This window comes from Panthera leo, chromosome B2 (genome assembly GCF_018350215.1).
Source record: "Panthera leo isolate Ple1 chromosome B2, P.leo_Ple1_pat1.1, whole genome shotgun sequence".
Lineage (NCBI taxonomy): Eukaryota > Metazoa > Chordata > Mammalia > Carnivora > Felidae > Panthera > Panthera leo.
Window position 1 is genome coordinate 41,252,008 of NC_056683.1, and position 22,529 is coordinate 41,274,536.

The following is a 22,529-nucleotide window of genomic DNA, read 5'->3' on the forward strand; positions in this document are numbered from 1 at the left end:
ACTAGGAAGTTACTCCTACCATTGATCGAAATTCCTCTTGCTTTGCAATTCGTAGGATGTCCTTAAGTTGATTTGACTACCTGGTTTCTATCTAGTTAATTATTTCTTAATTAATCTGTCAGTATTGCTGTAAACATGCCTTAAGGGAGGTGGGTGAGTGACCAGTTCTTCTTCTAGAAAAAGTCTTCTCTACTACCCCTAATTCCCACATGCCACTTACTGATTAGGTCCATGACTTCTCGGGTTAACATCCTCACCAGTTGTTCCTCTAACATCTCTTGAGACTCTGGGTTTTCATCTGCGGTCTCATCTTCTCCACTGCAGAAAAGCAGGGGGCCAAGTTCCATGGGAGTGCAAAAGGGAAGGTCAAGGAAAACAGTGACCTTAACCAGACCCTCTGTGCTCATTTCCTTCTCCTGGCTCCCTTTGGTCTACATTTCACACAAATGTTGGGAACGGACAGCAATGATCCACTGAGGAAGACGTTATTATTTGACAATATCCAGTTGGATAGAGGTCCTGGATCAAAATCCAAAGTGGATAAGGATGTCTCAGTATCCTCCTAAGGCAGCTGAAGATGCCCCCTATGAAGACTTGACCTGAGTATGCCTAATGGTCACAGACAAGCCATCTACCATCCAGGCTGAGGATGACCATAACCTAGTGCTTTCTAGCCTTGAATGGCAGAACTTCCCCTTCCCACTGTCTCTCATCTCCCACCCCAAAGCTGGCTGCCAGTACTTCCACAGGAGGAGAGATGTTCCTTACCACAGCAGGCTCCTCTGGTTGATGACGTGCCATTTTTGGGAAAGCCTCTGGGAAAACAAAAGGGAAATAAATGGCAGTAGTGGTGAGGAGGTTGGAACACACAATATCTAAGTCCACTTCATGATCAGAATTAGCCAAGGATGATTCTAGATCTCAATGACAGAGCCCTGGGAGACCCCATAAGGTAAACAAAGTGACGAGGACAGTGTACGAAACACTTCTTTGCTTCAAAAGGATCAATACTATACAATTCCCAGGTCTCTCTGGACACATCTGTTCTCCACCCAGCTGGTCCTCCTGCTTAATTCCACCATCAGGGAAACAGACCCAGAGGAAGCACTCCCCTGACCACCTCTCCTCAGTTAATAGGAGGTCAGGGGCAGAAGTGGAGTCTGCAGGTCTTCAAGGGCAACCAAACCAGTTTAGTTCTCGGGGGTGCTCAATCCACTGCAGCAAGGAAAAGTCTGCTGGAGTGGGACAGCTGTGTGGCCATCTGGACAGAGCCAGGAAATACTTCCAGGAACTCCTGACTTGCAAGACTCATGAGAGGCCAACCTGCCCAAGAGGGCTCTTTGCTATCCTTTCTGACCGATCTCTTACCATGTGGAGGTAGGTGAAAAGAGGTCCAAGGATTGGAGACACCAGGGCTTCATAGTGCTCTGGGGGACAGAAGAGCACCAGAGGCTTCACAAAGACCCATGCCGCGGCAGGTTAAGAAGTTTTAGAACATGAGCACATACCCCTCCCATTCCAAGGCATCCCCTCACCTGCCAGGCTGGAAACCTGCCAGGCAGCAGGCTATGCCCTCGGGCAGAGTCAACCCCCAAAGGACCTGCAAGATGCCATGGACATTCTGTCTTAACAGGCAAAACTCTTCAAGCTCTTTTCCAGAAATCCCAGGCTGCCCATTATGGGCACTTATTTGCCTGGAAGGAAAAAAGAAGAGGGACACCTTCATAATAAACTCTCTTTTACCATTCTCCTTGTAACTTCTGGGAAGAGAGATACTCTCGAAAACAGAAAAGAGTCCAAATGAGAATGAAGTATGAGGAGGCACCTGACAGGATACAGAAAAGAGATAAAAGCTTTTATCTTTCACATTTCCAAGAAGTGGGATGGTCAAGATCTACCCCTCAGGAGAACACTTTCAAGAGCCCTGGACTGCCTTCATATTTTTCCTGCCATTTATATGAATCTTTTTTTCTGTTTAATGGGGTTATCACACACATAGATAAAGGATTCCATCTATTCCACACTGCTCAGCTCTGCCTCCTCCGGTGTCTGACAGCTGTTCCTGTCTTCAATCTTCTGGCCCTCTGGGTTATCTAGGGACTTTGGAAAGGATATGAAGCATGGGTCTGAGTCGGTAGTCGGGAATATTGTTCAAGTTGACAAAGGCCGAGCTGAGGAGCTGAGTAGCAAGGTGCTCCACGGTGTAAAAGTCCTGCTGCATGGAAGGACCTGCCTTCCCTAGGATATGAAAACTGTAAGGGAAAAACCACAGCATTTACATCCCACATTTGTTATTATTAGCTCTGAATGCCCCAGGAATTTCTAGTCTACACTTCTCAGCTAGAAAAGAAACTGCATTTACTCCTTAAGAGAACTTAAGCTTAATCAGTAACACACCCCTCACCCACCTTTAAGCTTAGACACTTGATAGATGTTTATTTATTTTGAGAGAGAGCACGAGAGCATGTGTGAGTGGGGGAGGGGCAGGGGGAAGGACGGAGGGAGGGAGGGAGGGAGGGAGGGAGGGAGGGAGAGAGAGAGAGAAAGAGAAAGAAAGAGAAAGAGAAAGAGAAAGAGAGAAAGAGAAAGAGAAAGAGAAAGAAAATCCCAAGCAGGCTCTGTGCTGTCAGTGCAGAGCCTGACATGGGGCTCGATCCCATGAACCATGAGATGATGACCTGAACTGAAACCAAGAGTTGGATGCTCAACTGACTGAGCCAGCCAGGTGCCCCGATGTAGCATCTTTTTAAAGACAGATGTTGGCACCCAAGAGCAACAATAGCAATCATTACTTCATAAGCAATATGGATTGTCAATGAAGATTCTCTTTTTGTTAGCTTGGCTGATTGGAGCGGTGGGTGACTAAGGACAATGCCTGGAGTGTGGTGTGCTACAGGAGGGCAAGTTACCTCCCCATCCTACAACCAGGACCCAAAGACAAAGTCCGGCTAGCTGCCTCCAGAGGCAGCCTGGGTGGCACAGTCAGTCAAGTGTCCGAGTCTTGATTTCAGCTCAGGTCATGATCTCACCGTTTTTGAGATCGAGCCCTGAGCTGGGCTCTGCACTTATAGTGTGGAACCTCCTTGGGGTTCTCTCCCTCTCTCTGTCCCTCCCCTGCTCATGCTCTCACAAAAAAAAGCAGCTATGAGTAGTGAGGGCTCTGAGAAAATGCATCACCACTCACTGTATCTTATACTGTGGTCTCATCATTTTAGGCACTGGAAGAAGACAAGTTAGGCATAAAATCTCACTCAAGTCATGGCTAGGACTGAGGCACTATGACAATTATAAAAAAGCATACACATGAAAGCCAGCCAGTTCATTTTGGTGTGGCACTACAATCACTGGTCTCCTGTCAAATTCTTGCTTCATCTTACCTGTACACTAGAATTCTACATCGAAAGTCCTATCCATGACATTCCTTTACTATGCATGTCTAAACAGAAAATATGGAGGGGCGCCTGGGTGGCTCGGTTGGTTAAGTGTCCAACTTCGGCTCAGGTAATGATCTCACTTGTTTGTGAATTTGGGCCCCGCATCGGGCTCTGTGCTGACAGCTCGGAGCCTAGAGCCTGCTTTGGATTCTTGTCACCTTCTCTCTCTGCCCCTCCCCCTCTCACACTCTGTCTCTCTCTCTCTCAAAAATAAACATTAAAAATTTTAAAAAGAAATAAAAAGAAAATATGGGGAGATAGCGTCAGTTCCTTACCAGTTTTCATAGAGGGTGCAGAAGAAACGCTGCATTCTTTCCAAGACCGTTTTGTAGACAGGAGAGTCATTCAGTTCCAAGAGGGGCTGAGGTAATCCTATGGAGAAAGATGGGTCAGGAACATGCTGTTCTGCTGCCAAGGGTCTTACCTGCCAACACCCTACAGCAGGCAGATATGGTTTGGAAGTGGGGGTGAGAAGTGCTGTAAACGCAAAACAGCTGGCCGAGTCTTCTACCAGCTGGAGGTGCTAAGAGCTTCCCTCAAAGTGACTGTTACAACACTGTTTTGGTGGGGAAAGGTGGAAACTATTTAAGTATGCAGGACTTCAGACTAGACCTGGGCACTCCAACTTTTGCTGGGGGGTTTCTCCAGATGGGACTTATACCAAAACACACAATGACAGCTCAAAATGATCTCTCCAAAAGCACTGGGAATGCCCTCTTCCCTTTTTCAGTTGTGGAACCTCTTTTTCAAGCAACATTTTAAGCAAAAGCCCAAGATATATAGCAGATCAAAATGATCTGATCATGAAACTAATGAAACCCAAAATGAAAACTAATCATAGTATAATTTAAGAGTTCTATAAGATCCAAAAGATCTATACATCCCATCAGAGACAGTTTTATATTTCAAGTCTTGCTCATGGCTGGAAGCTGCTAGAGGGGAACTGTTTGTCCATTCTAGTATGTTTTGGGTCACCATCTATTTCTACAACAGGAATTCCTGGCTTAGTTTGAATGGCTGAATGGAGGCGAGGGTAATGGGTGGTAAAGCGACAGCTACTTTTTAAATTGATTGCAAGATATTTCTTGGAAGTTCTTCTTTTTTTCCCCCTGTAATGTGGACCTTAATGCAGTGGTGCTACAGGAAATGGTCCAGGACCATGTAGGCCGAGGCAGACACAAGTTCCGGAAAGGCAAACTAACACCCTTCCTTTCATGAATGTCACAGCTGGGGAATGCTCACTGCTTAATCACAACTAGGCCCAGGCAGAGGTTATGGCTGGGAATGAAGAGATACCGTGGGGACTGTGATGGTGAGCCAGCATGAAGCTTTAGAAATGGGCACACGGTTTATTTAGACAACTCTGGATGTCTCTGGCTCTAACTTCTAACCACTGCCTTGCTCTCTATTCCAGCCACATGAGTCACCATTCTCTATTCCCTAGACATACCAAGCTCTTTCCTACATGCCTCAGGATCTTCTACCTGCCATTCTGCTTGCCCACAATGCTCAACATCTTCTCTTGCCCCCCAGCCTGATGAGATCTTTCCTACTCCTCCTTCAAGTCTCCACTAGGAGGTAGTCTTCTGATTCCTCTCCAACACTGGGTGAGGTCTCCCAATAAACACATGGCCACTTTCCTTTACAGCACATGTCACACGATTGCACAGTTATCTGCTAATGGGAAGAATGAGTTAAAGCAACATTCGAATCAAGGTAACAAATGGGAAACATGGTTTAGGATCTATTCCTTTGAAATTTTTGGTAACACATATAATATTTTGCTAATTAAAGCAATTTGAACTTAACCATTTTAACGCCTTTTTTCTTCACATATGAAAGCAGGAAAGTATGCTAATATCCTTCATGGCAGAAAACCGTGGTTTATTTATAATCTAAAGGCTCTGACACATGCCACTACACAGGGTTAACACAGGGGAGAAACAGCCTCCAAAGACCTCTATACCCTAAGATAATGAAGTAAACGCACTTGTTCCTAGAGACCCTGTAGGAACTCCATGACAAAAACAGTCAAGTAGTGCTAGGTGAGAAGGAGGTGATGACACACAGCACACTGAAGCTGCCTGAGGAGTCCGTGAGAGATAAGGCAAACTTCAAGACAAGAAAAAAAAAGTTAGATTTCTTACCCAAAATAGCAGATTTTTCCGCTTCAAGCATATCCAGAGCCTTTGTGAAAGGCTCTGCCATCTTGGCTAGCATTTCTGGTGCATATAAAGTATTGTGAGTTCTGCAAGAAACAAGGATACTATGTGAACTTTTCCTAGTCTGCTGCAGAAGGAAAGAATGGGTTTCACCTTGTAATTCAGGTGAAATACTTTACATAGACAAGATCTCCCTGTCAACACTGCTCCCTGCAGGGAAAAGAAAATAGGGTATAAACATTTAAATGTTTCCCTGGAAACAGGAATAGAGTATTTGGTTGTATAGTATTCAACACCTAGAAGCAATCAAGACGAGAAGCAAATCCTACAGACAGCTGGATGGCATCACAGTCTAAAGCCAGAAAGGGAAATTCTTTTAATCCTGAGACAATTGCCTAAACACTCCCAATTTGCAGACTGCAGGTGACATAGGATGAAATGTCAGAGGCACTGTGTTTTTATAGGCAGGAACACAGAGAAGGTAATAAAATGCCCCTACTTTTCAGATATTTGGGTCTCACTCTAAGAGCATGGACCCTAGAATGCTCTGATAGTTGTTTCTGCCTCCTCAAAGAAGAGTCACAGTTCCCAACATGAGACCAAAATGACTCACCGGAGCACTCACTGGCTGTGCATGGCTAGGGAGCAATGACCATAGGCCCGAGCTACCTGCCATCCACAGATGTCAGCCCTCTTGCCCATAACCAACGGCACCACTGAACCATCTACAGCCGGAGAGCATATCTACTTATTTTTCTTCTAAAAGTTAATTATAAAAACATTTCAAACAGAGAGAAAATTACATAAGAGACACCATCAGGATTAAATATTTAAGCAGCACACCGACCAGATCATTTTAGACCATGCTTATTTAAGTTAAAAAAATGCTCAGCACTGTTTTCTTTTCCAGTTTTATTTAAGTAACCTCTGCACCCAACATGGGGCTCAAACTCATGACCCTGAGATCAAGAGTCGCATGCTCTTCTGAGCCAGCCAGGTACCCTCAACATTGTACATCTAATCATTTACACTCAGTACAATCATTTAAACTTTTAGAATACCAATTAATTCCAGTATGTCTCCCCTGAGAGCTAGTAAGTTTGTCTCCATTTCTAGCAATGAGCTTTTCTGCAGAGGTATCCTTGGGTATGTGTGCGAGAGTCTGTTATGTCTCTATGGTGGACACAGACAGGTAGAATCACTGGATACTGGTGCTTTGCAACTCATGGGTTGCAGATACCTTCTCCCGGTCTGTGGCTGATTTGCTTACATTGATATTTCCAGTAGGCTTTATGCCCCCTGTTTTTCCCATTTTGGTAAAATACATATAAAATTGAGCATTTTTAAAAAACATTTTTATTTTTAAGTAATCTCTACACTCAACGTGGGGCTTGAATTTAGAACCCTGAGATTAAGAGTTGCATGCTCTACCAACTGAGTCAGTCAGGCATCCCCAAATTTATCATTTTTAAGCATACAGTTCAGTGGTGCTACATACACTCATACTGTTGTGCAACCTTCACCACCCCCCTCCCCCCATTTTTGGCTTATAAAACTGAAACTCTGTACCTACTAAACAATATCTCCCCATTCCTCTCTCCCCCAGCTCCTGGCAACCACTATACTGTCTTTATGATTCTGACCATACTAAGCATCTTGTATAACTGGAACCATATAGGATCTGTCCTTTTGTGACTGGTTTATTTCACTTAGCACAATGTCCTCAAGGTTCATTAATGTTGTAGCATATTGAAGAATTTCCTTCCGTTTAAAAGCTGAATGATACTCTATGGCACCTAATCTATCACATTCATCCTCTGATGGACACTTGGGTTGCTTCCACATTTTTTAAAAAAGATTTTATTTTTAAGTAATCTCTACACCCAATGTGGGGCTCGAACTTACAACCCCGATATCAAGAGTCACATGCTCTACTGACTGAGCCAGCCGGGGCACTCCTGCTTCCACGTTTTAGCTAGAGTGAATAGTCCTGCTATGAATTTGAGTATATAAATACCTCTTTGAGACCCTGCTTTCAATTCTTTTGAAAACTCACAAATGGAATTGTTGGATCATATAGCATTTTTTTTTCTTTTTTTTTGAGGAACTGTTCAACTCTTTTCTGCAGCAGCTGTACCATTTTATATACCCACCAACGCTGTACTCCCACGATTCATATTACTTTGAGTGACCACAGGTTCTTTAGGTTGTTCCTTTTCCCTTAATCTTTTTTTTCATTTTCAGCCTCATTAATTTCCATTGTCCTATCTGCACTTCTTTAAAAAAATTATTTTAGTAATCTCTACACCCAATGTGGGACTTGAACTCATGACCCTGAGGTCAATAGTCACATGCTCCTCTGACTGAGCCAGCCAGGCAGCCCTGCACTCTGCTGTTGAAATCCGCCTTTGAATCTCTCTAGTGAATTTTTCATTTCAGTTACTGTACTTCTCAGCTCTAGCATTTTTTTGCTTCCTTTTAGGTTTTGTTTCTTTATTGATATTACCATTTTGTTCACACATTCTTTCTTTCTCCACATCTTTCTCTAATTCTTTGAGCATCTTTAAGACAGCTGTTTTATTTTCTTAATTAAATTTTTTTTTAATCTTTATTTATTTTTGAAAGAGAGAGAGAGAGAGAGCATAAATGGGGAAGGGGGAAGGAGATGCAGAATCTGAAGCAGGCACCAGGCTCTGAGCTGTCAGCAAAGAGCCCAACGTGGGGCTCGAACCCATGAACTATGAGATCATGACCTGAGCCAAAGTCGGACGCTCAACCGACCAAGCCACCCAGGCGCCCCAAGACAGCTGTTTTAAAGTCTTTGTCCAGTAGATCTCCCATTAGATCTTCTTCAGAGACGGATTCTGTTAATTTATTTTCTCCTCTGAATGGGTCATATTTTCCTGTTTCTTTGCATGCCTTCTGATTTTTGGCTGAACACCAGACATTTGGGTCTAATGTTGTGGTTAATTCTGAAAATCATATTCTTCTCCTTCCCCATCCTGTTGTTTGATTGTTGTAGGCTATCTCTGTGCCAAAGATCCACTGAGGTATTAACTTAATGGTTTTTCAGGTCTTTTCTGAGCCTTTCCCTGGTCATGCATGACCACTTTTTAATTTTCCCCATATATGCAGTTTAGAATGCCCTAATCTTTAAAGTGTGGCTCACAAAAAGGAAAGGCAAAAAATGAAGGGGGGGAGGGACTGGCCCTTTAAATCTCCTCAATGTTACTTCAGTAGGAAGGGAAGAGGCTTACAACAATGGGAAAAGGTACAATAACCACTGCCAACTTCTGTATCTGCACCTCTGTGATCAGAAGTAGCAATCAGTGATCAGAGCACAGATCTCTAATATTTAGGGAGCTAGATCCATTTTGCTCACCCTGGCTCTGCAAGCTGTGTACAAACTGTTCCAGAAACACCAGCTGCCTGTCAAAGGGCTGGGGTCTGGGTAGCTGCTACTGTGCTAGGAGCTGATATTGATTGAAATTACCACAATTTACTGTTCAAATCTTCCCCTGGAAGGTGCAAGCCTTCAAGATTCCAGAGTTCCAAAATCAACACAGATTCTGCCAATACAACTGTTCTCTAGATGGGGTGACAGATTCCTGGTGCTTCCTACTCTGTCATCTTCCTGGGCTTTAGTTTTTTTGTTGCTGTTGTTGATTTATTTATTTTGAGAGAGAGAAAGTGAGAACACGAGTGGGGGAGGGGCAGAAAGAGGGAGAGAGAATCCCAAGCAGGCTCCGTGCTGCCAGCGCAGAGTCCGACACAGGGGTTGAACTCACGAAACCGTGAGATCATTGACCTGAGCTGAAATCAAGAACTGGAGGTTTAACCAACTGAGCCACCCAGGCGCCCCCTCCTGGGCTTTTGTTTTAACACAAACGTACTGACCTTTACCGTGGTTTTTCTTGCATCTTGTTTAAGAAATCATTCACGGAGCAGGCAAATCTTTGACAGCCACATTAAAAAGGCTTCAGGAGCATTCAGAAAGGAGCAGTTAACTCTCATGGAGAGAATGAAGGGTCAGGTAACATTGGAGTTAAAGCCTGATGACTTAATAGGCATTTGAGGCAAAGAAGAGGAAAGGTGAGGGGGAACAGCATGAGCAAAGGTGAGTAAGAGGATGGCACACTTAGAAACAAGGTGGGGGCTGATACGCATATATTACACACTAGTCTCATAGCCCTCCTCCTGTACCAAGGCAGGGGTAGAAGAAACTGCATCCTAAGTTGTGGCCTTGTGGTCATTCTTTAATTTATCTGAGCTTTCTGAGCCTGGCTGTGGCCTAGAGTCACTAAGCCATGGGCATGGATACACTAATAGCCAATTGTTGAATTGCTGCTAAATGCAGTTGTGCCCCAAGTTTGTGCTCATTTCCTGGAATGAAGAGTAACACAAAAGACTACATTTTTCCTTTTAAAGATTTTATTTTTAAGTAATCTCTACACCCAATGTGGAGCTTGAACTCACAACCTCAAGATCAGGAATCACATGCTCCACCAAAGGAGCCAGCCAGGCGCCCTGAAAATTAATCATTTTCAAATGTATACAATTCAGTGGTATTTATGACATTCACAATGTTGTGCAATCACCAGCTCAACTTTTAAAGGTTTCACACCAGGGAACTATAGGGGCCAAGGAACTGTAGGGGCCAAGGACAGATCACATTCTTCCCCCATAACCATTAAGTAGAATAGTTACAGGGGGCCTGGGTGGCTCAGTTGGTTAAGCATCCTACTCTTGATCTTGGCTCAGGTTATGATCTCACGGTTTGTGAGATGGAGCCCTACATCAGGCTCAGTGCTGTCAGTGTGAAGCCTGCTTGGGATTCTTTCTCCCTCTGCCTTCCCCTGCACACTTGCACTAAAAATGTAGGAACAGTTAAGTAGTAGCAGGTTATCTCCATTTCTCCCTTCCCGCAACTTCTGGCAACCACCAATTTACTGTTTCTATAGATTTACCTATTCTAGATATTTCACACAAAGGGAATTACACAATAGTGGTCTTCTGTGTCTGGCTTCTTTCACTTAGCATAATGTTTTCAAGATTCAGCTACATTATAAAATGCTAACAGTACTTCATTCCTTCTTATGGCTGAACAAAATCCCATTATGTGCACGTACAATGTTTTGTTCATCCATTCAACCACGGAAGGACATTTGAGTTGTTTCCACCAAATGGCTACCGTGATACAGTGCTGGAAGAACAATTGTCAGCAAGTATTTGTCTGCGTCAACAAGTGTTCGTTTGTGTACTTATTGGCAATTCTTTTGGGTACATACGTGTGAGTGGAAATGCTAAGTCGTGTAATTCTATATTTAATTTTCTGAAAAGTTGCCAAAGTATTTTCCATAGTAGTTGAACCATTTTATGTTCCCATAGGCAATGAACAAGGGTTTCTCCTCATCCTTGTCAACACGTAGAATTTTGTTTTTTTTTTTTAAATTATTACTTTTTGGGGCACCTGGGTGGCTCAGTTGGTTAAGCCTCCAACTTCGGTTCAGGTCATGATCACACAGTTTGTGGGTCTGAGCCCTGCGATGGGCTTCGTGCTAACAGCTCAGAGCCTGGAGCCTGCTTCAGATTGTGTCCCCCCCTCTCTCTCTGCTCCTCCCCCACTCACATTCTCTCTCAAAAATAAACATGAAAAAAACATTTTTTTAATTAAAAAATTATTACTTTTTATTACAACCATCCTACTGAATGTGGAATGGTAGCTCATAGTTTTGATTTGCATTTTCCTAATGTCTAATGATGATGAGCATATTTTCATGGGCTTGTTGGCCATTTGATAACTTCTTTGGAACAATGTCTGTTCAGGTTTTTGCCCATTTTTTTAACGTTTTAATGTTTATTTTTATTTTTGAGAGACAGAGCATGAGCGGGGGAGGGGCGGAGGGAGAGGAGGAGAGGAGGAGAGGGAGAGGAGGAGGAGAGGGGGAGAGGGGGAGAGGGGGAGAGGGGGAGAGGGGGAGAGGGGGAGAGGGGGAGAGGGGGAGAGGGGGAGAGGGGGAGAGGGGGAGAGGGGGAGAGGGGGAGAGGGGGAGAGGGAGAATCCAAAGCAGGCTCCAGGCTGTCAGCACAGATACTGACGCAGGGCTTGAACTCACGAACCGTGAGATCATGACCTGAGCCGAAGTCAGACGCTTAACTGACTGAGCCACCCAGGTGCTCCTCTTTTGCCCATTTTCTGATTGGGTCATCATTCTACAGGTCTTATGGCAGCACCGAATTATTTTGAGAATTAACTTTATAGTGAATTGAGACTGAGGAGTTTGAAACTGAGAAGTTTGAGTCCCCTAACTTTGTTCTTCTTTTTCAAGATTGTTTTAGCTTTCTGGGGCCCCTTGCAATTCCATATTAATCTGAAGATCCCAACTTTTCTATTTCTGCAAAAAAGGCCATTGGAATTTTAACAAGGATTGCATTGAATCTGTAGTTTGCTTTGTGTAGTTTTCTATCTTAACAAAAGTAAATCTTCCAATTCATGATTATGGGATTCCTTTCCATTTATTTAGATCATCTTTAATTTCAGGAATGTTTTGTACTGCTCAGTGGTCTCCATCTGACCCACTAGGAATGACACTGTCCAACAGAAATATGATGTAAACCACATAAGCCAATTAAAATTTTCTAGCCAGGCAAACTTAAAAAAGCAAAAACAAGTTACATTAATTATATTTTAATTAACCCAATGCACCAAAAAAAAAAAAAAAAAAAAAAAAATCAAAAACAAACAAAAAACAAAAAACCCATCATTTCAACATCAATACAAAAAATTATTAACAAGATATATCACATTCCTTCTTTGTACTAAGTTTTCGAAATCTGGTGTGTATTTTATACTTAAACCTTACCTCAATTCAGATTAATCACATTTCAAGTGCTCAAGAGCCAGTCTTGTGTTATAAGACTATTTGACAAGGAGTTAAAACTCAAAGCTCCAATACACAACTGGAGAGAATGTAAATGAGTACATCCCTTTAGAAAACTATCTGGTTCTAGACGTCTATAAAACCGAAAATATGCATATCTTATAAACTAAGAACTCCACTCCTACATGTAGGATTCCATCCCAACCCAACAGAAATTATGTGTACACCAAACACATTTACTAGAATACAAACTGCAGCACCACTGCACTGTTTGTCATAATGAAATGCTGGAAACTACTGAAAAGTCAATGCTAAATGACTAAGTGACAGCATAATTACATGATAGACTACCACACCTGCAACGAGAATGAACAAACCACAACTACATGCAGTAACTTGGATGACTCTCACAAACATGTTACTGAGCAAGAGAAGCCGGACAAGAAGGCATGCATGCTTCTGACTAATAAAGCTCAGAAAACCAGGCAAAATGTTGAAAGGTAAGAATAGTGGTTACCCTTGAGGAATGGGTTAATGACCGTTTGCTAATGTTGTTTGTTGATCTGGATGCTGATCACACGGATGTGTCCGCTTTGTGAAAATTCATCTACATGCACCCATAATTCCTATCCTTTTCTTATATCTGTTTGTGCCCTTATATACTTCAAGATAAAATTTACTGAAAAAACAAGACAAAACTCTAATAGCTCCAGATGTACATGACTTAAAAGAATGGAACTGCTCCATAACCATGGTAAACACTTTTCAAAATCTCTTTTGATTGACTTTGGGATTTTTCAAAAACACTGAACTCTTAGAAAAGTATAGGGACAACCATACTATTGAGGTCTCGCCAAAACAGAAACGAACCATCTTTCCAAGTCTGGGTTCTTACCACATGGCCTCCAGCCACAAGCCTAGAAAGGCCCAGTTGATGTGTGTGTTGCTACCCGGCCTCATCACTTGCAGTTTTCTCCAAGCTACAGAAGAACCTTTTGGTTTTAAAAACATCAATATGGGAAAAAAAACTTTCTTTGATTAAGTATTTTACTACATTCTCAGTATGCATGCCCACTTCTTTACTGAAATCTTTCTTCTTTTTGAAATCAGAACAAAATACTGCCTATTTCCACAGACATATCCCCAGTGACCACTCTTTCAGATACTCCAGCTCTCCAATTTGGTCAACATTAAGACCTTTGATTCTTAAGCTGATGATCTAGGGAGTATGCTTCTAGGGCAGCGTCCCAAAGACATGAGTAATTTGGCTCGCCCAGTTGAGATGCTGCTCTTCCCACCGAGTAAGAGGCCAAAAGCACTGGAACGGAGCTCTAACCTACATATAACTCAGAAATACTATAAAATATAAAAAAGGAATCAAACTTTGCCTTGGCCAGTAAGAACTAAATTCTAGCTATAACCTACTTTTCACTGTCGAATGTCCCTGAATCATCAAATATACCTCAGGTAACCAACAAGCCTAGGCTTGGCCTACTTCCACTTTACACTAGGCTCCTATGATTTGTAACAGTGACTCTGAACCTTTAGTGTATGCACAAACCACCTGGGGATCTTGTTAAAAAACAGATTCAGATTTAATACTAGAGTGGGGCCCCAATTCTGTAGTTCAGACAAGTTCTCAGGTGACACTAATGCTGCCGGTCTGAGGAGGAACATGCATCATGCTTTCCTCTGCCACGTTTAGCCACTGCATGTTTGGTCCATTTGAGAGTCATTATTCATAAATTCAGATGAGCTCATTTGAATACCACCCAGAAGGACTACTAGAGAAAGCAACTGTCCTGCTGCCAACAATTTGTTTAGTGACAAAAATCTGGACAAATAAAACCTAAAGTAAAAAGCAGGGATAAAGCATAAAGAAGTCGGGGTGCCTGGGCGGCTCAGTAGGTTAAGCGTCCGACTTTGGCTCAGGTCATGATCTCGCCGTTCCGGAGTTCAGGCCCCATGTCCAGCTCTGTGCTGACAGTTCAGAGCCTGGAGCCTGTTTCAGAGTCTGTGTTTCCCTCTCTCTCTCTGAACCCCCTCCCCCACTGCTCACGTTCTCTCTCTCTTAAAAATAAATAAACATTAAAAAAAAATTAAAGGGGCGCCTGGGTGGCTCAGTCGGTTAAGCGTCCAACTTCGGCTCAGGTCATAATCTCATAGTTAATGAGTTCGAGCCCTGTGCACTGGGCTTTGTGCTGACAGCTCAGAGCCTGGAGCCTGCTTCAGATTCTGTGTCTCCCTCACTCTCTCTGCCCCTCCCCTGCTTGCACTCTGTCTCTCTCTCAAAAATAATAAACATTAAAAAAATTTTTTTTTTAAAAAGTATAAAGGAATAGAGGAACACAGAGGAAAGGCTCAAAATGAGAAAAGCCATTTTGGGATTAGGTTCCACGTGTTCACTTGGACAGCAACACTTAAGCAAGCGAGAGCTAGAATTATTTTTAAAAAGAGACCCCAATCTAGAGAGAAAGAAGACCTAATCCCCCATTTACTACCACCATGATCTGAAGAAATGTAAGGAGATTACACTTCTGAGATTCTTAAGGTAAAAGAAACCCACCAACAACAGAAAAACTATTATTCCAACTCACCTTATAAGGGCAAGCAAATTGTCCAGAAGTTTCAGAATCTGTTCTGTGCAAGGGTTACGGAAGATTGGATTGCCACTGGGTGTATAACCCACGACGAATCCCCCAGCTTTGGCCTCTTCTAGGTCAGTGGGCCAGCAAGTTCGCTTCACAACACCCAGAATACTATATACACAAAAGCTCATCTATAGAAAAACATAAAACAAAAGATACCCATAAAGAGCAAGAAAAACCACAAGTGTTATTATCCGTATGCAATGTTATGGCAAACGTGATACAGAAGCCGGAGAGAAGGAAAGGAGCCCCATTTATTTAAATAAATTCCTGTCCCTTCTTTTAAGGTCAATCTAAGAGGGATCCTTTCATTGCCATCTTTAGGACCAGTGGTAGGCTCTAGAAGTTTCCTTTACATGAGGTTGTCCTTCCAGAGGCTCTTGTAGGATCCCAATTAGAAGGTGGCCCGGACATGCTTCACAACCAAGTGTTTAGACTGCCAACATTTCGTCTTGTTTTGGCTGACCTTGCACCCCACCCACCCTCCATCTTGGGCCCTCACAGCTTTTGCTCTAATCCTCACTCATGGCACTCTCAACCAACCTACTACTTGCCAGGTTAAGTAGAATTCTGCCATATTGGAACCAGGAACAATGTTTATTTGAATAGCAAAGAACTGAAAACTCTCAGGTTTGCAAGTTAGATCATCATTTAAGACTCTACTTCCCAGACAGCAGTGGTAGGGAGGACTCATACTGCCCACCAAATTCTGACCTAATTCCTCATTACACTTCATTCTTCAGAGCTATTTAGAGATCCTTAAAGTCAAAATAACGAGTTCAAAGAAAAGACCATCTGCTTTGCTGTAGGAACTAACACAAGAATTCAAGAGTAAAGAAGAAAAGAAAGGAGAAGCTTAGGGAAGTGGAGACTCCCAGATTTCTCATGCACATTAAAAAAAACAAACATCTTTAAGAAACTCAACAAATGACAACACCCTATTCCCACCTGGGGCCAATGCAGCTTCCCATTCCCAGCCGTTTACTCACTCGTGCACGGTTTAAGCCACAGGGATCCTCCAGGCCTGGGTCACAGCTCTTGCGATCAGCTCCCACATAGGCAATAAAAGCATCAACATCTGACAGCACTCTGAAGGTTGCAGTGGCAAAGACAAGTTATACCATGATTTTAAGCAAAGTGAATTTCTTCCACAAAAGCTAATAAGCTATGATTATTTAGCTCCAAAGAGCAGTTGTTAGAAAGTGAAAGGAACCTAATCATATTGTTAGCTGTCATTTGAAGGTTTAAATTTCTCCTCCCACTTCTTTTTTTTTTTAATATTTACTTTGAGAGAGAGAGAGAGAGTGAGAGCGAGTGCACACATGCTCAAGTTGGGGAGAGAGAAGGGGAGAGAGAGAGGGAGAGAGAGGGAGAGAGAGGGGGAGGGAGAGGGGGAGGGAGAGGGGGAGGGAGAGGGGGAGGGAGAGGGGGAGGGAGAGGGGGAGGGGGAGGGAGAGAGGGAATCCCAAGCAGGATCCATGCTGTCAGCACAGAGCCCAACGCAGGGCTTGATCTCACGAACCTTGGGAACCCTGAGCTGAAATCAAGAGTTGGACGCTTGACCTGATTGAACCACCTGGGCGCCTACTTGTCTTCCCACTTCTAAATGTCATCAGCAAAAAGAATGTGAGCTTGAGAATGCTCCATGGGCACACGTAAGTGTCTACGCGATGCCTACTATACAGCCTCTATTGGCTGTTATCATTTCTCTACATTGGTTCATGCTACAATGTTGACACCATAGCAATTCTGACTCTGTGGCCTCCTGACCATACTACCTACTTTTACTAATTTCTTCTCTCTCCTTATGCCTCTGTACTGAAGGTGACATTTTCAACAATGAGAATTAAAGACTGCTTTTGAACTTCAAATATCACCAATGGGGTCATCACGCCTTGATATCCTCATACTCCCACCCTGGGAATAGCTCTTAAAATAGAAGGGTGCTCCAGTGCAGTGAGGGTCAGGGGCAAAGGATCTCCTCTACCTGTGCATGTCTTCAGAAAGCCAGATGCTGGCCACTGGTGCCATCAGCTCCTCTAGGAACACCTTCTGACGCTCGTAGTTCTTGAATTGGTTGCTAATGAGAACCAGGGCTTCCATGAGGGCACACTTCTCCATTTGTGTCAAGAGTAACTCATTGGAGAGGAGTTGCTTCACATGGTTATAAAGCATGTCAAAATTGGGCTGCAGATTACAAAGAAAAATACCCAAAGGTGATGAAGGTCTGATTTTCAAGGAGAGGTGGGTCACTCAAGGAAGGTGGAAAGAGGATCAAGGCATTCCTAGGAAGGTCAGGCCTATAAGACTGTCACTTAGTAATTTAGTTATAGCGTTCTTTTGCCTGAACAAGCAAGGCAATTCAGGCAGAAGGTGGTTCTTGTCTCATTTGGGTAACTGTACTTCCCCACAGTACAACTGTGAAAACAATGTCTTTTTTTCTATATCAACTTTTATAGTATATTTACAAAGATCAGTTTGTTTATACACGTTAGGAAGACACATAACTGCCAGTATTGAGAAGAAATTTCTGGTTAATTTGTAATCTGGAATAGTACAAAATTTCCTCTAGCAACCCTCCAAAACAGGCTGGGATTTGCATCTGGCTTCTCTCAAGATTAGGCACACCATTTGGCAGTAGTAAAGAATACCACCTAGTACGGTAAAAACGTGTACACTGACAGGGAAAACTTGGTCATCTATATGGAAAAGAACCACACATTTTGAGGGAATAATTTGCATTTTTAACTCCATTACTAAGTAGGAGAGGAAGAAGGCCCTCGACTCAGGGATACTTACTTGAAGCAAAGCTACATACAGTTCCTAGCTTTCTCTTTATATGAGGTATACTTAGGGCTGGATTTACAGAACAGTGTAACTAAACTCAACAGGTCTCAGTGGCTACTGGTCAGAGTCCAGGGGCTTACCAGTACGAGCTGGGGGTAGTCACGACATGTCTTGATGATGGAAGAACAAGCATGTCTCCTCACATTCCTCACTGCCCGGGTTCTGGGGGCCTGGAAAGACATTCAACAAACTTGGGGCCACTTTTAATGTAATTTACAGATGCTGCACAGAATCACATAAAATACCTCCTTCAGAGACAAATTCACAATTTTCACACTGTGGGAGTTTAATGGAGTGACATTTATAGTCACCATGAATACACATGTTCACTGATTTTGCCTTAGAGTATCTCTACTATAAACACCATACCATAGGACTATGTCCTGCCTTTACTAATAACCCCTTCTACTTATAAAAAAAATCTAGACTTATGGGTTAGGCATTCATACTTTTGCTCTCCAGAAGTTAGGATTTGTTGAATTAATGGCCTTACCTTACTTTCTTCAACAGTTTCAAAAGTGACAGATGAAAATAGCTAAGGGTAAGAAAAAAAAGCCACTCATCAGTACCAAATGCATAAAGTATTTAAAAATAATACTTAGATCTAGGTTTCCAACAAAATCCCCAAAGTGTAACAAAAGGGTTTTCAATCAGTGTTACGAAATTTCAGACTTTTTCTCAGATAACTCTACAAAAGGCTTGAGACTCACAACTTTACTATCAAACATTTCACAAAGGTGAAGGTCCCAGAAACCCCGAATAATCCAAGCCAACAGCCAAACACTCAACTATGGTGATTCCCTCACCATGGTGTAACTTCTCGACTCTTTAACCTAATACAGCATGACTACTGCCCTAGTCACTAGGACAGAATTATACTCTAACAAAGGTCTAATCAAGAAACCCCATGGATATTCCCCAATTCATAGAGTATTTCTGTTGCAACAAATGAGTCCACCTTTTTGAAGTTCTACTGAACTTTGTAACGCATGTTCTCATTTCTTTTTTCTTCTTTGGGGGCTTCTCGTTCTTTGCCTTCCTCCCCCAGTGACGATCCCCTGGGTTCCCTGCTTGAGCTACATGTCCATCTCTACATACATATCACCCTCTTTCCTACAGCTTCACCTCTACTGTAGGCACTTCTATGATGATGCCACCTTAATATTATAATTTTCTAGAGTCCAGACCTTTAACCTCAAATAGTATTGTGAGGTGCCTCCTAGATGTAACTTACTCCTCTTCCTTACTCTTACCAAATCCAGTATTCTCACTCAGATGGTGCTCCACTTACTCACCTAAACAGGAAACCCAAAAACCATCCGCACTGACCATTCCTCTCACAAATCCCCTCCTAATAATCTGATAGCACACTTTGATATCCTTCTTTAGGTATTCTTTTCCACTTTTCAGTATACCTGGCTATTAACTGCAATGCCACATGGGCACAACAACCGTTTATGTGATTTTATTTCCAAACAGAGCATCTAAAGGATAAGTAAGCCTTTTCTACTAACATGGTACCTGATCCACAGTAAGTACTGCATATTTGATGAATGAATAAATGACTCTTTATTAGCTTGTCTCAAAGACTCTCAAAAATAGTTACAAAAAACAATAATTGGCTCAAAAATGCCAAAACAAAGTTTATAAAGGAGATGGCATTTACCTTAGAGAAGACCTGGGGCAGGAAATCTGGTCTGTAGGTGACAAATGGAAAGAGTGCAGAGACATTAGTGAGGACACAGGACAGGATGAGAGGATCCTTGGTGTCAAAGTTCAGGACCATTTGCAACAGCTCTATTCCATCATTAACAGGAAGTGCCTATAATACAGACATGAAAAGGAGGTTGGCAGGGCTAATAAGCACTTGTGGTAAATTAACCTTTAGGTTTTGGTTTATAAATACATAATATGGTTCACCACATATGGTTTTATATACTGCTTTTTATAAGCAGTACCCCATGTTATTAAAACTTTTCCTAAATGATGCTACTATGTGCTTTCGTAAAGATGTAGCTTTTCCTACTACTAGACATTGAGAATGTTGCTAGTTCTTTACTACTAAAAACAGTGCTAACAAATATCTCTGCAAAAAGATTTTGGCTACATTTTCAGTTATTTCATTTGAAGAAGAGATTTTTGGGGATGACTGGAATTACTTAATCAAGAGGTATGGGTATTTCTGAATTAATATTTTCCTTCTTTACAAGCTGCATCAATTGATTCTCTACCCACCCATATGCCCTTCTTACCATGTTCTCAGCAGCAGTTTGAGTTTATTCCCTAAAACCTTTGCAGTAAAACAAGGAGTTTATATAAATTTGCATTTCTTCAGTTGTGAAATATTCCAGGCCTTTAAAAAGGTGTAAGCAATACTTTAATAGCTCTCCATATGACCACTTTGAAAAGTACAATGTTACTGACAGAGTGGTTGTTTTGTGTGCATACCCTAGAGGTAGCCACTATTCTGAATTTGATGTTCACAGTTTCAAGGATTCCCTCATTTCTGTATATTTTTCCACAAATATACACATTCACAGTTACACAGAATTGTATGCCTACTTTTGTAGCTTGCTGTTGGGGGTCCACATTATGTTCATGAGAAATCACCCTTTTTTTTTTTTTTTTTTTTTTTTTATTTATTTTGAGAGAGAGAGCATGCACGTGCACAAGCTGGGAAGGGGTAGAGAGAGAGGGAGAGAGAATCCCAAGAAGGCTCTGCACTAGCATGGAGCCTGATGCAGGACTCGATCCCAAGAACCCTGAGATAATTAATGACTTGAGCTGAAATCAAGAGTTGGATGCCAAACAGACCGAGCCACCCAGGTGCTCTGAAAATCATCCTTATTCAAAGTATACCCTAGTTCTTTTTTACTGCTCTATAAATACGTTATCTTCTATTCTGTACAGTCTATTGGGGGATAGTAAGTTTTTTCCTTGGCTCAACACACAAGGATCCTCTTCAATATTGGGGCTTGATGCACATGCAGGGTTTCTTCAGAGTACAGACTTGGCAGTGAAGTTGCTGGGTTATAAGGCGAGGCATCTCCACTAGACACTGCCAAATTATTCTCCAAAGTTGTGATACCAATTGTTTAAGAGATATAAGTTTTTATAGTAAAGATATTAATCCCACCGGTATTTACTCCAAATATTGCTCCAAGTTTGCCTTTTACAGTTTGCAAGTTAAGAAAAAAATACGTATAGTCATTCAATTCACTTTTTTGTCATTACTTTCACTGTTTTTCAACTTAGGGACCTTTCCTCAAACAGCTAATTTTCCCCAATACTGTTTATTAAATGACCCAATCCCTCTCAATTTCTTTGGGATGCTTATACAAGCTCCAGGTTGTTTCTGGTCTATTTTGTTCCAATGAGCCGTATCTAATGTGAGTACCACACTGCTTTAAAATAATGTAGCTTTATATTTTACTGTCTGAGGCAAATCAATCCTCGTTTTCAAAATGTGATTTCCTCCCCCTCCAAAGCTATTCCATACCTTAATCCATTGCTAAAATAAGTCCTCTGGACATATAAGCTCAGCTAATGCCACTATAAACGAGAAGTAGCTTTTCAAAAATCCTTTCTAGCCAAAGAACCTCTTGGTCAAATTCTCTCACGGGATAAAAGCTGAGCTGCTCTGATGGACCCTGGGTGAGGGTGGGGACCAAGAGCACAGTGTGAGCAGTTTGTAAAACCACTGGATTAGGCAATACTACGCAGAGTCAGAAACTGGTAGCAGCAAGTGGGAATGTAACAGGCTGAGAGCCGTCATTTGCACACTTCTGGGACATAGAACGTGTTACAGCTTTGTTAATAAGTTGGTGAATAATTTCATCATATACAATTCACCAAACACTTTAGGAATGCTTCATTCTGACCCATTTTATTTTGGTGAAGAAAAAAAGGTTTTAGAGTCAGAGGTTTGTCACTAACAAACCTAAATACTACTACCTAGGAATCTCCTCAGGAAAAAAGAATTTCGTTCTATTGTTCTTCTCCCCACTAACTGTTCAGACTCTTACTCAATTTCTTGCACAGGGGCCATGCTGACCTTCTCTGTTCCAGTTTTAGTGTATGTGCTGCCAAAGTGAGCACCTACTCAATTTCTAATTGTTACCTTTGCTTTGTTTCCAGTCCCCATCTTTCCCTTATACACAATCCAACGTTTTGTACCTTTTGACCAACTAAAATTTGGCATTTTGACCAAATACCAGCATATTAAATGACTTAGCATACAATCCAGGCTACAACCTACGAGGCACCCTTCCCCTGATACTACCAGTCCTTTCATATATTTTAAAGACAAGTACCTGACAAACCGTGACCACTTCATTCTCCTGCTTTCCAACAGGGTCATACCCACATATTTGGCTCCATCAAGGTGTCTAATTAAAAATACCAGGAAAGGAAACCCCACAACCATTTCCCTTGATTCAGTGAAAAAAGGGCTTTCTTGACAGTTCCATCTAAATCTGAAAAAGGGCGCATTTAGTAAAAATGCAGAATCTAAGTACAATTTCCCACCTAAATTTTGGAACAAACTCTGAATACCAT

General features: G+C 42.1%; 1 protein-coding gene across 2 annotated transcripts in view; it reads right to left on the reverse strand.

Annotated features, from left to right (window-relative positions):
• Positions 1-22,529, reverse strand: part of XPO5 (exportin 5) — a 48,485-nt gene that overhangs the window by 4,921 nt on the left and 21,035 nt on the right. For both annotated transcript variants that reach the window (XM_042938877.1, XM_042938876.1), the window contains exons 15-26: positions 19,639-19,794; positions 18,466-18,507; positions 18,053-18,142; positions 17,113-17,312; positions 16,115-16,214; positions 15,075-15,256; positions 5,582-5,682; positions 3,710-3,806; positions 2,116-2,252; positions 1,369-1,466; positions 769-815; positions 221-318 (exon numbers count right to left, since the gene is read on the reverse strand). In XM_042938877.1, the coding sequence (XP_042794811.1) occupies positions 221-318; positions 769-815; positions 1,369-1,466; positions 2,116-2,252; positions 3,710-3,806; positions 5,582-5,682; positions 15,075-15,256; positions 16,115-16,214; positions 17,113-17,312; positions 18,053-18,142; positions 18,466-18,507; positions 19,639-19,794 (1,348 nt within the window). The remainder of the gene's footprint in view (positions 1-220; positions 319-768; positions 816-1,368; positions 1,467-2,115; positions 2,253-3,709; positions 3,807-5,581; positions 5,683-15,074; positions 15,257-16,114; positions 16,215-17,112; positions 17,313-18,052; positions 18,143-18,465; positions 18,508-19,638; positions 19,795-22,529) is intronic.